The 15,353-nt window shown below is 47.2% G+C and overlaps 1 protein-coding gene across 1 annotated transcript in view; it reads right to left on the bottom strand.

Moving 5' to 3' along the window:
• Positions 1–1,869: 1,869 nt before the first annotated feature.
• Positions 1,870–15,353, bottom strand: part of BIN3 (bridging integrator 3) — a 109,475-nt gene continuing 95,991 nt past the window's right edge. The window contains exon 9 of the mRNA XM_056860628.1: positions 1,870–2,018. Coding sequence (XP_056716606.1) covers positions 1,872–2,018 — 147 coding nt within the window. The 3' untranslated portion in view covers positions 1,870–1,871. The remainder of the gene's footprint in view (positions 2,019–15,353) is intronic.

The raw sequence follows: 15,353 nt of genomic DNA, 5'->3' as shown, positions 1-15,353 counted from the left end.
CAGGGCCTAAAATGGTGGCATACTTGAAGAAACTATAAACTGGGGAGAGGCTACATGGCATAGATGAGCAGCGGCTGCACAAAATGGAACCGACCTCTGCCTGCTGGTAAGGCCAAACACCTGCTGTGATGTTACTGCACTGCAAATTTCCCAACCCCTGCTTCCCTTTCACTGCCTGTTATTACAGTAGTGGAGAAAGGAGTGATGCAGAGCCAAAATCTGCAGACTGAAACTACTACTAGTATTTTTGGGACTTGTTTGTTGTTGTTTTAAACTCTTGGGAAAGCTATAAAGGGAGTCTGGGTGTGCATAACAAGCTGCTCACAGCAGCTAAGCGACAACTGGTGTGCTGCCCCAGACAATGAGTAGGGACTGTGGCTAATCAAAAGGCAGATTATGGTGGCTAGCTGAATAAGGCCGGGATTCAAGTGGTTCCTCCTTTTCCTGACATACCCAGAGTGACTTCTGCTTTTGCAAATGCTGATTAATGCTGCATCTCAGCCAGCAAACCAGGGCTTTAAGCTGCTGTAAACCAGATTGTGAACTCTATTTAATGGCAAATGGTGGCTTGTGCCGCTCTGAAAGTTGCTGACTCAGCACTTAGATTGATGCTAAGGTACCTGACAATGGCTGAGCGCTGCCTGAGCCAACCCTCAGTCTAGCCTAAAATCTTTGACCCATGCCCTCCTAGTTGATCTGCCCCCCCAACTGAATACTTCCCCCCCTTAAAAAAAAAACACTACGATTCACGGGCGAACAGTTGCTGCTGAGTAGCCTTTTTCAGGCAGCAGAGGGCAGCTGTATGCTTGGGGTGATTATAGTGCACGGAAAGACAAAAGAAGGACATAGGATGGTTTGAGTTTTATTATATATTTTTTAATCCAAAAATAGAATTAGACACAGGTTACAGAAACAAAATGACTCACATTTGATTAAATCCTAAGAATGTTTGGGGAGGTCTGCAGGAAGATAGAGCACCTGATAGTTTCCCTTCCGGCTGGGGGACGTGGGAGAGAAGCCACCACCACTGGGGGCCTCGTTTCTAGGGAAGCTTCTCCGAGAAACATTTGCCATTTTCTCTTCTGGGCTTAAGCCTTTCCCCATGTGCAAGATGTGCAGCGTCATTTACTCATTAAACACAGGTCATAACTGCACAGAAGAAGAAAAAAAAACCTGCTTACTTACCTGTACCTGGGAGGTCAATTGGTCATTTGTGGAGTCTCAGTTTGGGCCACTCTGCGATCACTAAGAACTCTCCCTGCTGCTTTGCCTTTGCCTCACAGCCTTCTTGCTAGGGCCACAGTGATTACACTTTGACAAAACACAACAGTATATTTAACACACTGTACCAAACAGATGCTGTTTTCTACATCCTTGTAGTCCATGCAGACTGCCAAACCTAGCAGATCCTCTAGAAAATGGCACCGTGTACTGCCAGTCTGAATTAAAGGCATAACAGTTCAATCCTAGCTTGACGGGCCAACCTACTGTGACCGAGGGACACGGGAGAAAAAATTCTGTAGTGGTAGCAGCTGAAGATCCCCACTGCAACAGATGAACTCTTGTAAGAAAGCAGCAGTTGGAATCTTGTAACTGGTAGTATCCTTGTTTAAGTAGTGGTGTAGGGCACAGACCTTAGGCTGAAAAACATTAGTAGCGCCTCCATTCAACATGCTTCAGGATGTCCTTGGGAACTGCTGCAAGTTCCCACCCTCCACCCAGATCAAAATAGCATATTTGTGTGAGGTTAAAGAAGTCAGAGGCCCGAGTCTTTGGAGAACAGGAAGGGGAGCTTTCTGTGGAGCAGCAACAAGGGGATGGCCAGTCTGCCCTTGCACAAGCCTCCTTCAAGGCCATTATCAGTTGGGAGGTCAATCATCAGCCACAATTGAGAGGGCCCTCAGCTCATTCAACTTGACTTCGTTCTCCTTCTCCCGCTCGTCGTCAGTCAGGCCAGGCTCATCAATCTGTTCTGTTAAGTCTCCGAAGATTTTGTACATTTCAGTGTAATACACAACCTAGGGGGAAAGTACAGGGGTCATTTTTGCTCCGTCATGGAATCATATCCCCATCTTCCCTCTGGGGAAAAAAGTTAAACCAAGTGGCACCTCCTGCCTCTCTAACTACCACTCACGCCTAGGTTTTGCCCCAAATTCTTGCATCTTTTGAAATCATTTCTAAAAGAATATTTTTAATACCTTTAGAGCCAGACAGCAACTTTGGGGGGGGGGGGTAATGGTTTAATACAAAGCTTCAGTGCTGTTATATAATCACTTTGAAGGAAGAAATATTAGCTAGATGCAGTAGTATTAGCTTTAGAAGCGTTTTCTGAAACATTAAGGGCTAGAAACTTCTTGTTCTCAACACACTAAACAAGCCATCCTTTTTGGATAAGTACGCTGTCACATTCAATCTAGGCTTCTATATGCAGTTTTAGGAGTCCTACCTTTGCTCACCTTTCACTCAATGGGTGAGACCTTATAAAGAGTTCATGGAAGGTGTTGGTGAACGGCGTCCACAGGTACCCAGTAACTTGGCCTGTTTTGCTCTTTTTCACAGTGGGAAAGAGAAGCAATTTTACTCCTTTCTCCCTCATTCATGCACCCCCCTATCCTCTGGCATAGTTTGTTTGTGAAGGTCTCCCAAGTGGCTAGAGTTTCAGACTAGGGTTCGGGAGACCCAGGTTCAAATCCCCACTCTGCTGTGGAAACTTGCTGGGTGGCCTTGGGCCAGTCACACACACTCAGTCACACACACTCAGCCTCACCTGCCTCGCAGGGTTGCCGTGAGGATAAAATGGAGGCAAGCAGAATGACGTGAGCTGCTTTGAGTCTTCATTGTGGAGGTGGGCAGGGGATAAGTGAAATAAACAAATAAAATAGCTGAAGATGGGGGAGGCAGATAAAAGCAGGGAAAGAGGAAACAGTGTGCGCCCCCTACAAGTCTTTCCTGGTTCCCTACCGCACAACTGGGCCATAGTTAGAGGCTGCTGGGGGAGGGAAGGAGGAAAAGCGGGGGGGGGGGGGAAGATAAACATAGGTTGGCTGGTGGGTAGGAAGGAGAGAAGGAAGCAGGAAAAGGGGAAAGGCTCTGGAAAGGAAAGGCTTGCAGGGAAGAAAAAGGCTGCACTGCCTCCTCACTTCCAGAAGCTGGCGAGTCTCAGGCTTTGATCATGAGAAGGAAGCCTTAGGAACAGAGAAACAGCTCTTAAGCCTTTCCCTTTTCCCTGGAATAGGCCATGTTAAGATTACAGCAAGATGAAGAAGGGACTGAAGCATTGATCTGCAATTGCACTTTTTAGAAAACGTTCAACTTCAGCCTGGTCTTAAAGAAGTGTGTCAGCTCCTGAAGACTCGGCAAGGTTTATCCTCGCAGCAGCAAACTTCAGTGAGATTGAATGAATTTATTTTTACGGCCTTAGCCAGAACACATCAACCAAGTTACCTTCAGTGAGATTAGAAATACCTTGTCTGCAAAGTGGGCGCAAAGAGCTGTTGAGATAAATTCAATGGCTCTTTGTGTGCGCGCGTGCGTGTGTATGTGAAAGACAGAAAAATGGGGAGATGCACAGCTAAGTTGTGCCATGGAAAATGCAGCACATAAAGGCGTAGGGGCAGCTGATGGGGCTGGACAGTAAAAAGGACACATTCAAGGGATGCAGACGAACTCCAGACTGCATACAGAGGCCAAACTGCCTCCAAACTATTATCAGCTTACACCACACACCTTAGGCTCAGTATTTCCATATCTTGCTAAGTATCCTTGCCACTTTCCAATCAGTTGGAAAGTAAGTCATCAGCTTGCAAAGTCGGTCCGAGTATGGAAGGGGGGGTATATACATGAGCGAGCTAGAATGAGAGTCTGGCAGAAGCAACCTTCCCAAGACACCCGTTTCGTATGAAAACAAACCAGTTCTTGATACCCACTCGGGAGGCATCCAGCAAGTTCAAGGAAAAGCAAGAGAGGTCAATACAGAACGCTTATGCATTACTGTCATTCCCTTCTCTCAACCTGGAGGAGGAGGAGGAAGACCTCAGGTGGAGCATAGCTGCCGGGCTCGCCTCTCCCCATCAGAAGATCGGCTGGCTGGGTTGGCTGTGATCAGGCAGTGACAAAAAAACCCACAGCCTACACAGCCGTCTGGAGCAGTGCACAGGAGGCAGCAGGAAAGAGTCATGAACTCTGACCTTTCTGGGGGGGGGGGTGGCAGTTCCTGCTTTCTTGCTGTAAGAGTGCAACAAGCTGCTTTTACAAGGGAGTGGGGAGGGCAAGGAGGTTCACACAGAGACACTGAGGCTGGCCGGCCTAGATTAACACTTTCTTCCTTGGAACCATTTCATGGGCAGTCAAGCATTGATGGGATTTTCACAAATGCTGGCTAATCCTCCCCACGCCCCCACAATGTGGCTATTATTATCCCCATGTCATACACGGGTGCCCAAAGGGTTGTGTGCCTTCCCCTCAAGGTCACTACCAGCCAATTAGGAAGAAGAGGATTTACAGCTTGAGGGTGCCTAACGCCTTGTGCACCGCCCACTTGACCACACTGCTGCCCTTGTTGCCACTGTCCCTTTCATAGATCACCATAGCAACAAGAGCCGATGGTGTCAGCTCCATAAGGGAGCTCCAAATCCCAGCTTTTCCATCAACGCTACCCTTGCCCTTGCCCTACAATCGTTATGTGAGGCCGGCCGCATGTTGGGTGGCTGCTCCATTCTGCAAGGGGCTTTGCTTAAAAAAAACCAAACCCATCACCAGCTCAACATTTGGCAAATAAGATGGCCTTGGCTGAAATGACCACCATATCCGGCAGAGGGCACCCAAGGTCCTCCGAGCCAGATGAACACAACTCACCACCAGTTTTTGTCCTGGTTTTAATTTCCAACTTGAGTAGTTCATTCTGCTGTTGTCCATGATCGTTAAAATCGAAGATGCCATTCTGCCCTTTAAAAAATAAAGCTGATTCTGAAGCTCAGCTTGAGCTAGATGGCTTTTGGGGGCTCCTGCCACACACCCCATTTATGATAGAAGAAGAGTTGCTTTTTTTTATATGCCGACTTTCTCTACCACTTAAGGGAGAATCAAACCGGCTTAAAATCACCTTCCCACAACCTTCCCTGTGAGGTAGGTGGGGCTGAGAGAGCTCTTAAGAGAGCTGTGACTAGCCCAAGGTCACCCAGCTGGCTTCAGGTGTAGGAGTGCGGAAACCAACCTGGTTCTCCAGATTAAAGTCCACCGCTCCAAACCCCTGCTCTTAACCACTACACCACGCTGGTGCTGAGGGTCCTTACATTACTTTCACCACTACTTTGGAGATGTAATTATAATGGGGAAAATGATGTACAAGTAATCATTCCCCCCTCCTCGGTTTTCAGTTCACATTGAGCTATGGCTCAGGATACGAGTCATCAGCCTTTTCTCGGAGAGCTACTTCAAACTAATGAAACATATCCCAAGCTGCTCCACCCCACCCCTCATGTGGCCAATTTTTTTTTCCTGTCCTAGAAGCACGACTAGGAAGAGCATCAGAAATGAAGTTATCAGTGGAGAAAAATCCTAGGAAATAAGTTTCAAAAGAAGAAGCGGTCTAGAGGAGATCTTTTCCTGAGTTTTCTAGGGGAATGTGGCAGCTAACAGCAGCTGGCAGCTAACAGAAGCTCATGCACCGCCGACTGGAGACCCCCTGGCTTAGGGATTCCAGTCGATGTTGGGAATGGAGAGTCTGGAACCAGGAAGGCCACAGGCAGCCCCTATTGAGGCCCATCTTGTAGTATTGGGATGAGACTTTTTGGCTTCCTTCGGAGGAAGAGGCTCCCAAATCCCCAAAAGCTGAGGCTGGCACCAGAAGAGTTTGCAAATCAATAGAAGAGCTATCTGCTATAGGTTGGCACCTTTTCCACCTCCCCCCCCCCCCGCACAGTTCACTCGCAGCTCCTACTGACCTCCCCCTAAGCCTCGAGCCAGGTGAATCTTCCCTGCCTCCCCCCTCCCCCTTTAACCCTGGCATTTTGTGCTGCACGATGTTTGAGAGCCGATCTTGTTGCAAAAGGCGACGGCAAACATGATCAAACGTAATCAAAATTCCGGCCTTGAACACACATGAAGCTGCCTTATACTGAATCAGACCCTTGGTCCATCAAAGTCAGTATTGTCTACTCAGACCGGCAGCGGCTCTCCAGGGTCTCAGGCAGTCTTTCACATCACCTCCCTGCCTAGTCCCTTTAATTGGAGATGCTGGAGATTAAACCTGGGACCTTCTGCATGCCAAGCGGATGCTCTACCACTGAGCCACAGGCCTTGCTGCTGAGCTTTGGGCCACGCTTAGGACCCTCGCCCACAGCCAAGCTCTTGCTTTCCTCCCTCTTTCCTAAGAGCAAAGCATGAAGCGGAGGGCCCCAGCTGGCCAGGAGACACCGCACTCGCCCAAGAAATCTGTTATCTCTTTCATCGCATCATGGAGCAGAGGACGAGGGATGTTATTAACCCGTCCCTGGGACTCCAGTTTGCCAGGTCTCTCAGCTACACCGCAAGAGCAGCCCCCAGGCGAACGGCTCTCACTCCATTAAGTAACAGCAAGCGGTGCTGGTACAGATACCCGCGCCATCTCCATGGAGACAGGCTCTCCCCCTCCCCCTCATAATGCATTGGCTTTTTTATCCTGAGAGGAACAAGGGGGGAGGCTGCTGCGGCCGGGAACACCTCAGTCGCAACGGGTGCCCTGAACACCCCACCCTACTTCCTCGGGCTGGTGAATTAACAGCTGGAGCGGGCTCCGGGGAGACCGGAGTACTGAGATCCGTGGCGTTGCTTTCCCTTCTGATCAGCAGGTAACAGAGCTGCGCTTTCTGGTGATTCAGCAGGACTTCTGGTTTACACAATGACTAATGAAATCAAATCAGCAACAGCAGAACCACCAAAATAGGAAGAGCCAAACCGCCGGGGGCTGAGTGGGCCGGGCTCCCTGCTGTGCTATTAAACGGCTCAGCCCTGAGGAGTGGGAGGGGGGAGTACCCTCCCTCTTCTCACTTACTTGCTGCCCCTATTAGTGAATGCCAGCATCTCTCCTTCTAATAGATCCCCCCCATGTTTCCAAAAGCGCAGCCCCCTCTCCCCAAACAGAGTATGTTGTATACATAAGCAGCCTACTGCTGGCCCCATAGTGCTTTTTAATAACGTGATTATCTAGGACTGGTCTGCGCTCACACCCCAGCTGGCTGTCTCTTCAGGCAGTAAATGCACGGGAACAAACATGAGCATCACACACAGACCTTTCTATGCACATGAAACATTTGGTAAACTTGCAGGGATTACCTGGGGAGGGGTCAGCAGAGGGCAAGAGAAACTGTTGAGAAGTCTACTCCCAGAACACAGTAACATCAAGGGTTTGCATTGCCAATTCCCTTTACCCCTACTGCTCCAATAGCAATTCTGGACTCTCAGCTGTTCTTAATGTTCTGAGAACAACTAACATGTTTAGTTAAGTTGACAAATTAATCCTTTTGCACAAGCCTAAGAAGTAACCTTGATCTAATATGCACACAGACCCAGAAAGGAGGGCGAGTGTCCGCAGCAACGAGACTTTTGCATCAGTAGAGGCCTCCTGCCACGACCCCCCCCAAGTGGAAATAAGTGAAAACCCAACCAATGACAAGGGGGGAGGGGCAGCCCTGTGTTCCTTACTGAATACCTCTGGCTGAGGATCTTGGGCCCAACACATTCCTGGGGGAATTCGTTCATGCCCTTCTCATGCAGAAGTAGCCACAGGCTTCAATGGCCACAACCTTGTCATCATTTTGCACACCCAAATCTGGAGCAGATACAACTTCTAGAAGGCAACAGAGAGAACAAGCTCAGGAGGGGGATCCAATTCTAACAGGGCATCATCATTCGGTAGTTTCTGTGATAAACCGGATGCTGTTCTGGTTCAATGGACAGTTTGTACCAGTCAGGCTAAATTTAGAGCACCACATTGTGAAACAAATGTCTGGGGCAAGGGGGATGGGGTGCAACCCACACTGTTCCCACCCCAATAAAAAATAATCACATGAGATCCAACAGGCAACTGTCTCCTCTCTTTCTTCAAGAGCCAAGGGAAAGGTACAGAGGAAGCATTTGCAAACTCTGAGGAAGTGAGCATCCTTGGGGAAGATGCACACTCCTGGCGCAGATCGAGAAATGGGCAACAGTTAAGCTGACTGCAGGAAAGAGGAGTGGATGCCTCCTGTCACTCTGCAGAGGGAAGGACTTGCTCGTTTGGTGAACTGCAGGAGCCTCGAGCACAGGGCAAGGCCAGGTAGACCACTCAGGTGGTGGAACTGGGGAGCGGTTAAAAGGAGTAGAGTATAAGACAGACAAAACACACCCGTGGGGCAAAGTCCCTTTGGAGGTTCTCCTGAACAAGCCCCTCATGAGCAAACAGCACAGCTCCTAATCCTTACAATGGGGCTTGAACAAGAGGGGCTGTCCTCCATTTTTATTAGTGTGTGCTATTTGGGGTATTCTGGGTGTGATTCCCCCACTCTTCCACATGAGCGGTGGAGCCTAATCTGGTGAACTGGATTAGCTTCCCCACTCCTACACATGAAGCCAAATGGGTGACCTTGGGCTAGTCACAGCTCTCTCAGGCCCACCTACCTCACAGGGTGTCTGTTGTGGGGAGGGGAAGGGAAGGTGATTGTAAGCCGGTTTGATTCTTCCTTAAGTGGTGGAGAAAGTCGGCATATAAAAACCAATTCTTCTTCTTATGTTGGGTTTTTTTTATGGCCAACAAAATGTCTTAGGCTGGCCCTGCTAGAACAGCAAATAATTCTTGCTTGGTGTGTGTGTGTGTGTTCGCTATGAGCTTTTTCTCTTTTTTGAGTGTGAGCATTTTTGTCCGGGTTTTTTTTTTTTTTTAAACTTCACACCACTTGCCTTTGTCTTCTCCCCAAAATAAACATTTTAAACAAATGCACTATAGCTGCCCTCCTGAATGTACAAAGCAATGAGTTCTTTTTCTGGTGCCTCAGTGATGGAGCGCCACTTCTGAGGGGAAGCAGGCCCAGACTATTAACACCACTTCAGCAAAGGAGAAGCTCCAGACCCGGCAAAAGCTAACAGGGTGAAACCCAACAACCGTTCAGGACCCTTTGAACAATTAAGGTCACATTCTACGTCCTGGGGGAGGGGGGGGGCGAAAAGGAAAGGTCAAAATTAGAAGGATTAACCAAGTCAGTCCACTTGAGGGCGCCATACTCCAAAGAGTGCACACCCTCTCCTGATAACCTAGGGAGGGGGATTAACAGAGAGAAACTTTAAAGGCCCCTGAGCAGTAAAGGAAAAAACCACAGGACAGCCCAAAATACTGGCATCGAAGTCGAAAGATCAGCCAAGGCTCCTCAGATTGACTCCTACAGATCCCCATTCCTAGACAATGTTAATTTTCAGCCAATGGCTCTCTCACCCAGCAAAACCCAATATATATATACATTTAGGTTACTACATTAAGAAAACACCTAATTTTGTCCACCAAGTAGACACTGACCCTGTACCACACAAACAAATAAATAATAAAATGACAGCGTGGCAATTAATACCAGACTATGCAATTATGAAGCTTTCCCCCCTAATTGTGTATATTGTTTTAACAAAATTAAAATCTTTAAAAACTGCAAAAGTGAAGAAATAGTAAAAAACTTTTTGGAGGGTCTGGGTATCAAAAAGCAAAGCTCTGCACTTTGAAAGAAAGGCTATTAATGTGCTAATTACATGCAGCACAGATTTTACTCAGAATAAATTATGCAAATTGGCATATTTTGCAGATATGCTTTATTCCAACTCATTGTTTGAGTTTTTGTAGAGTTTGGAATGTTTAATTTTGGCTTTTCTGCCCCCCCTCCCCCAAACAATACTGTAGTAAGAAAAGAGATGAAGGTGAAAACCTGGGAAGATACTTCAGGACGCAACAACGGGAGAAAGAGGCAATCATACTGGACTAAAGTCTGGATACTTTTTATTTCCCCAATCATAAGGGCTGCATATTTAAAAGAAAGAATTCTTTGCACCCTTGAACACATGAAGCTGCCTTATACTGAATCAGACCCTCAGTCTTGTCTACTCAGTATTGTCTACTCAGACCGGCAGCGGCTCTCCAGGGTCTCAGGCAGAGGTCTTTCACATCACCTACTTGCCTAGTCCCTTGAACTGGAGATGCCGGGGATTGAACCTGGGACCTTCTGCATGCCAGGCAGAGGCTCCACAGCCCCTCCTGTTAAGGGGTCACCAGATTTCTGCATAAGCTTCTGTGTTTGACAATTTACTGTTTAAGTTAACTTTAAAAATGAAATGTGTTTTGCCATTTCTGTGTAATACCTCTGCCCTGGAAGTTACAACATCCCTTCAAGTTTGGCACAGAATTATTACTGCTACTATTTTTGCCATCACGTCACAACCAATTTATGGCAACCCCTCATGGGTCTTCAAGAAAGAGATGTTTGGAGGTGTTTTGCCACTGCTTGCCTCTGTGTAGCAACCCTGGACTTCCTTGGTGGTTCCCCATCCAAGTACTAACCAGGGCCGACCCTGCTTAGCATCTGAGATCTGGCTAGAAAAGGCTAGCCTAGGTTATCCAGGTCAGAGCTTGGCATATGAAGCTGCCCTATATCGAATTAGACCACCAGTTGATGTAGTTCAGCATCACACACTTTAACTGCCAATAGCTCTCCAGGCACTCATAGGCAGAAAATGCGCTTTCCGAAAACCTGCTCTTGGGATCCCTTACCTGGAGATGCTAACGATGGAACTTGGGACCTTCAACATGCAAAACATGTGCTCCACCACTGAGCCACAGAGGGAATCACACAGCTCAGTAAAATCTCAAAAACAGAGCAGCACACACGAAGGTGTATCTTGACGCCAGCTCCCAGGTTTGCTCTCAGTATGTTGTGTCTTTGGTCATAGACATGACCTTGGATTTCTGGGCGGGCGCAAAAATATACATGATCCTGACTACTGGCATTCCTTGAAAACTCTACTCCACAGTGGACACAGTGGTCTTTGACCTCACTGGGACTTACTTCATTCCGCTCTTGGGCAGGCTAAACATACTCAAATAAAAAGTCAAACCTATTCAAAACAGAGGCTGAGACCTTCCACTGAACATGGTCACCCCTTGTGTGTGCGTTATTTTAAAGTTACACAGAACTATTTAGCAAATGTGCTCCTGATGAAGTGTTCTATGCAAGTTGAAAGTTCCCATCCTCACAAGTCAAGTTTCTTGCACTAGCAAATAAATAGTCAGGGAGGGATGGCGAACATCTAGGCAGCACAGTGTTGCGAACACGTCAAATTGCAGAAGTATTAAAATCTGAGCAGAGATACTCTAAGAAGCTTCTTTTGCTGGTAGCTGCTTATAAATCAAACCTATTCCCAAGAGTTTCAAAAGCTTCTACAAACAGATTTGATCCACTTCCAGGGCAGAAGCATACTACACAGTCGCACCCTTTGCTCCCCCTCTTTCCAACTTAATACATCTCAAAGATTTAGAAGAGGACAGAACTCGGGTTTTCTAGCCAGAGAATAAGAACAAGGAGGGAAGGAAGTGTTCCTTGCAAGCCTCCCATCGACAAGGGAGTACAAACCCTCTCCCTTTTATCTTACGTGTGGGAACTTCAAAGTCTATGACAGGGGGAAATACTTGGCTCCATCAATTCAGATGAAGCTTGTGGGTGGGCAGAAATATTTAGCCTTGGAACACTGCATTCACCTGGGGGCAAACTGTATCATACAGAAGGTTGGCCAGGATGATACTTCAGCCCCCAGAATAGGGAAAGCTGAGTAACCTGACCGCGGGGGGGAAGGATTTTCCACAGGCAGAACTACAGTTCCATTAACATGGACAAAAGCAAAAAGGTTACACCGTGGTTATTTGAGAATATCTCTTCTGATTTTTGTAAGAGCACATACAGGAGAAGGTTTGTCCTCTCTAACTCAAGTTCAGGGAAGTCATCCCGAGATACTCCAGAGCTCACCTCTGCTGTACTTTCCCATATCCCTGGGCAAAGCCAGAATGGTTGTCCTTTGTATACTGTGAGCAAAGGTCACCAAAATGCCATGCTTCACCCCTATGACAGACACCTTGCAAAGGGGATGGAGAGCATTTGGACTCGGGTGTGGCCTCCTAGTTTTCTTTTATTGCATTTGCTACCCTGTGTTTCCTCCATTGTGGAACTCAAGAGGACACACAGAGGTATCCCACGAGGTCTCCCCTGCAGGCACAGTCCAGACTCAGTCCTCCCCACCTTCTGCCTGTGCCTTGCAAACACCCCCTGGATTCCTTCCAACCACACAATACAACCATAAAGACATATTAAATGATAATGATTCTTTCCTCTCTCACTGGGGTGTTGTTAAATGTGGGGGTGGGGGAAAGCCTTTGAGAGTTAGGTCCCTGGACCTCACTTACACACCAACCATGTCTACTTGGAAGTAAGCTCCACCTGGTTCAATGGGGGGGGGACATGTCAAACCTCAAAAAGGGCGCCTTATTGTACTAAAAGATCTCACCTTCCTTGATGGTGATATTTTGCTGCAAACAGTGTTCTCTTTGCCTCCAATATTTATGCAATACAAAGTGGGAGGAATTATGAGTGAACACAGAAAAAAAGGAATCGCGTTGTTTACTATGTAGCTGAATCCATATAAGTAGGCGCTGCGTGAAAAGAGCTTGCCCTGAGTCTTCTAACCAGTTTGGAGGAGTGCCAGGTGAGGCAGAGGAGCCCACAACAACTGGAATTACTATTTTCAACACAGCTGGGCTTGCAGGTGGCTGGTGCTTTTCCTTACGCCATTTTCTGAGGTGAGTGAACAATTCTCGGCACTCAGAATGATCCCTGGGAGCATCTTAGCCGATAATTCAAGTTATGCAATCATTATCAATAATTATATAACCACTGCAAGGGAAAGGAACATGTTGACGAGCTCACAATTTACCACACTAAACTACCCTTCCTGGTAGCTTCTTGAGAGAAAACCCTCAGCCCTTCTGGAGATGGTTACTAATCAGCTCTTCTGGAACCGATTGGCTTGAATGTCATATCCAACACAGAAGGCGATTCAGAAGAAGCCTGGTTTTTATATGCTGACTTTTTCTACCACTTAAAAATCTATCCGGCTTACTATAGCCTTCCCTTTCCCTCCCCACAACAGACACCCTGTGAGGTAGGTGGGGCTGAGAGTGCTCTAAGAGAGCTGTGACTAGCCCAAGGTCACCCAGCTGGCTTCATGTGTAGGAGTGGGGAAACCAACCCAGTTCTCCAGATTAGCATCCACCACACATATGGAGGAGTGGGGAATCAAACTTGGTTGTCCAGATTAGAGTCTACCACTCCAAACCACCACTCTTAACCACTGTACCACGCTGGCTCCCTTCAGAAGAGACATTCTTTGTACTTGCCCTAAATTACTGATAAGATTTTGTAAGTTCTTTTCCTAAATTCTCAATGCACTTTAATGATTTTTATCAGTAATCCCTACGACACCCCTATAAAATAAGCCATTGTTACCCCCATTTAGCAGATGGGGAGAGGCTGATGCCAAGAGATACTGCTGCATTCAGATGACTATTTGCTCTCAGAATGAACCTCAGAAGTCTCCAAGTTCACATGCTCTCTCCTCCCTTTGTATACAGCTTGCAGTCTTCTTGGCTTGTAATAAAATGACAAAATCTAAATGGGGAGCTTTTTAATAAATCAGAGCTCACAAAAACACTGTTAACAAATTATCAACAAAACAGGGTTAAACTGCAGTTTAGAATCGTGGCCCCCCAGATCAGAAACGAGCAGCCAATTTGCTAAAGAGCCCAACTTCCTGACAAGCTGAGGTTAGTTCTAAACCACCAAGTCTTCAGTCCTGTATATCTCACAAGGGAAGGAAGAAGGGGGCCTGGGAGCCCCAGGAGTTTCAGGCTGATTCTCACCATGCTCAAACCCTGGTTAGTTTGTGACCTCTGGATGCAGCTAGTGGCTTGCTTAAGGCCACCCGCTTAACTGTTTTAAAAAGGGCTGCTGCTGATCCTTCAGCAGCTGCCTAACAACGCAAAAAAGCTAAACTGCTGCTTTCCCTGCCGTGGAAATAAATGGAGGGGGGAAACTTCATATATGCCATTTCTCTAGGTCAGACTACTGCTAAAGGCACAGGAACAGAGTCTAGTAAAGTCAGCCACAATCCTAATAGTCTGCTTTGATTCAGATTGTCGCTCAAAGAGTAGGAGAAAGCGGAGTTTTGGACCCTTATGCAGGAACTATTTGCTATCAGAGTAGGCCCCTACTCTGTGTTCTTCTACAGCTGTGTTCTTCTAGGAATCAGAGCATGAAAGAACTATGGGGCAACCTCATACAAATTTACTTAACGTGACCCACCAGAGGGGTGGAGGTCTGGCACTCAAACCAATCGACTCCTTTAACATGCTTCATGCGCCCCTTCGGCCAAAGACTCTGCCCTAAGAATCAGCTTGCCGCGCTTCACCGTAAAGCACCTCCCATGTGTATGCACTGCTCTCGCGAATCCAAGAGACAGGGAAACTCCCGGAACCATGCAGCTGATAACGGACGGGATAAAAGCCGCTGCGGATGCCGCTGCTTGGAGCTTCGTTCAGAAAACTAATACATCTGCCCACTTGTCAGCGCACACGCAAGGGCTGCAGCCTGGAAAGCGGTTTCTGGTTTTAAAAATGACACACTGAGATGAGAAACGGAACCAGATATTCTACGGAGTAACACAATACCCCCAACTAAACTGAATAAACGTAACGAGAGATGTGGATGGAAAGAGGCCCTGAAAAGAACAGTGGCTGGATGAATGAGCCAGCCGGGGGCGGCATTCAGTCCATTTACAACTCGCATGCTTCTGGACATTAGCTCATTCCCGCTCTGATATCAAAGAGAGGAAGGCTGGTCGGACAGAGGCGGGTTCCGGCGGCAAGCTAGAAAGGGAGATTATGCACAGTTCTTTATTTAAGCAGGCCCCCGAGAAGGTGATGTGGCTTGGAGTTTTGCATGGCTAAGTGAAGAACCTGGTGGCTCCAATCCTGACTCGAGGTAATTTTCTTTGGATACGTTGCTTCTCCTGTGAGTTTGCCCCACCTGCAAAGGGTCCAAGTTTTTGCACAGCCACACAACATAGAATCTGATGGTACGGTATGAACTGTTATTAATCACTGTGTGTTCTAAACTGTAAGAAACCTCTGTGTTTCATTTAATTATTTTAAAAAATCAAGCTTCCAGTCGTCATGATAGAGGCAACAGGTTGTTTTTTTTAAATCCTCAAAATAAGGTAAAGCTTCAATGGTCCATCACATTGCAAAATTCTGACCAAAA

The sequence above is a fragment of the Euleptes europaea genome, chromosome 14 (assembly GCF_029931775.1).
Source record: "Euleptes europaea isolate rEulEur1 chromosome 14, rEulEur1.hap1, whole genome shotgun sequence".
NCBI classification, from domain to species: Eukaryota; Metazoa; Chordata; class Lepidosauria; order Squamata; family Sphaerodactylidae; genus Euleptes; species Euleptes europaea.
This window is presented reverse-complemented; position numbering and strand designations above follow the sequence as displayed.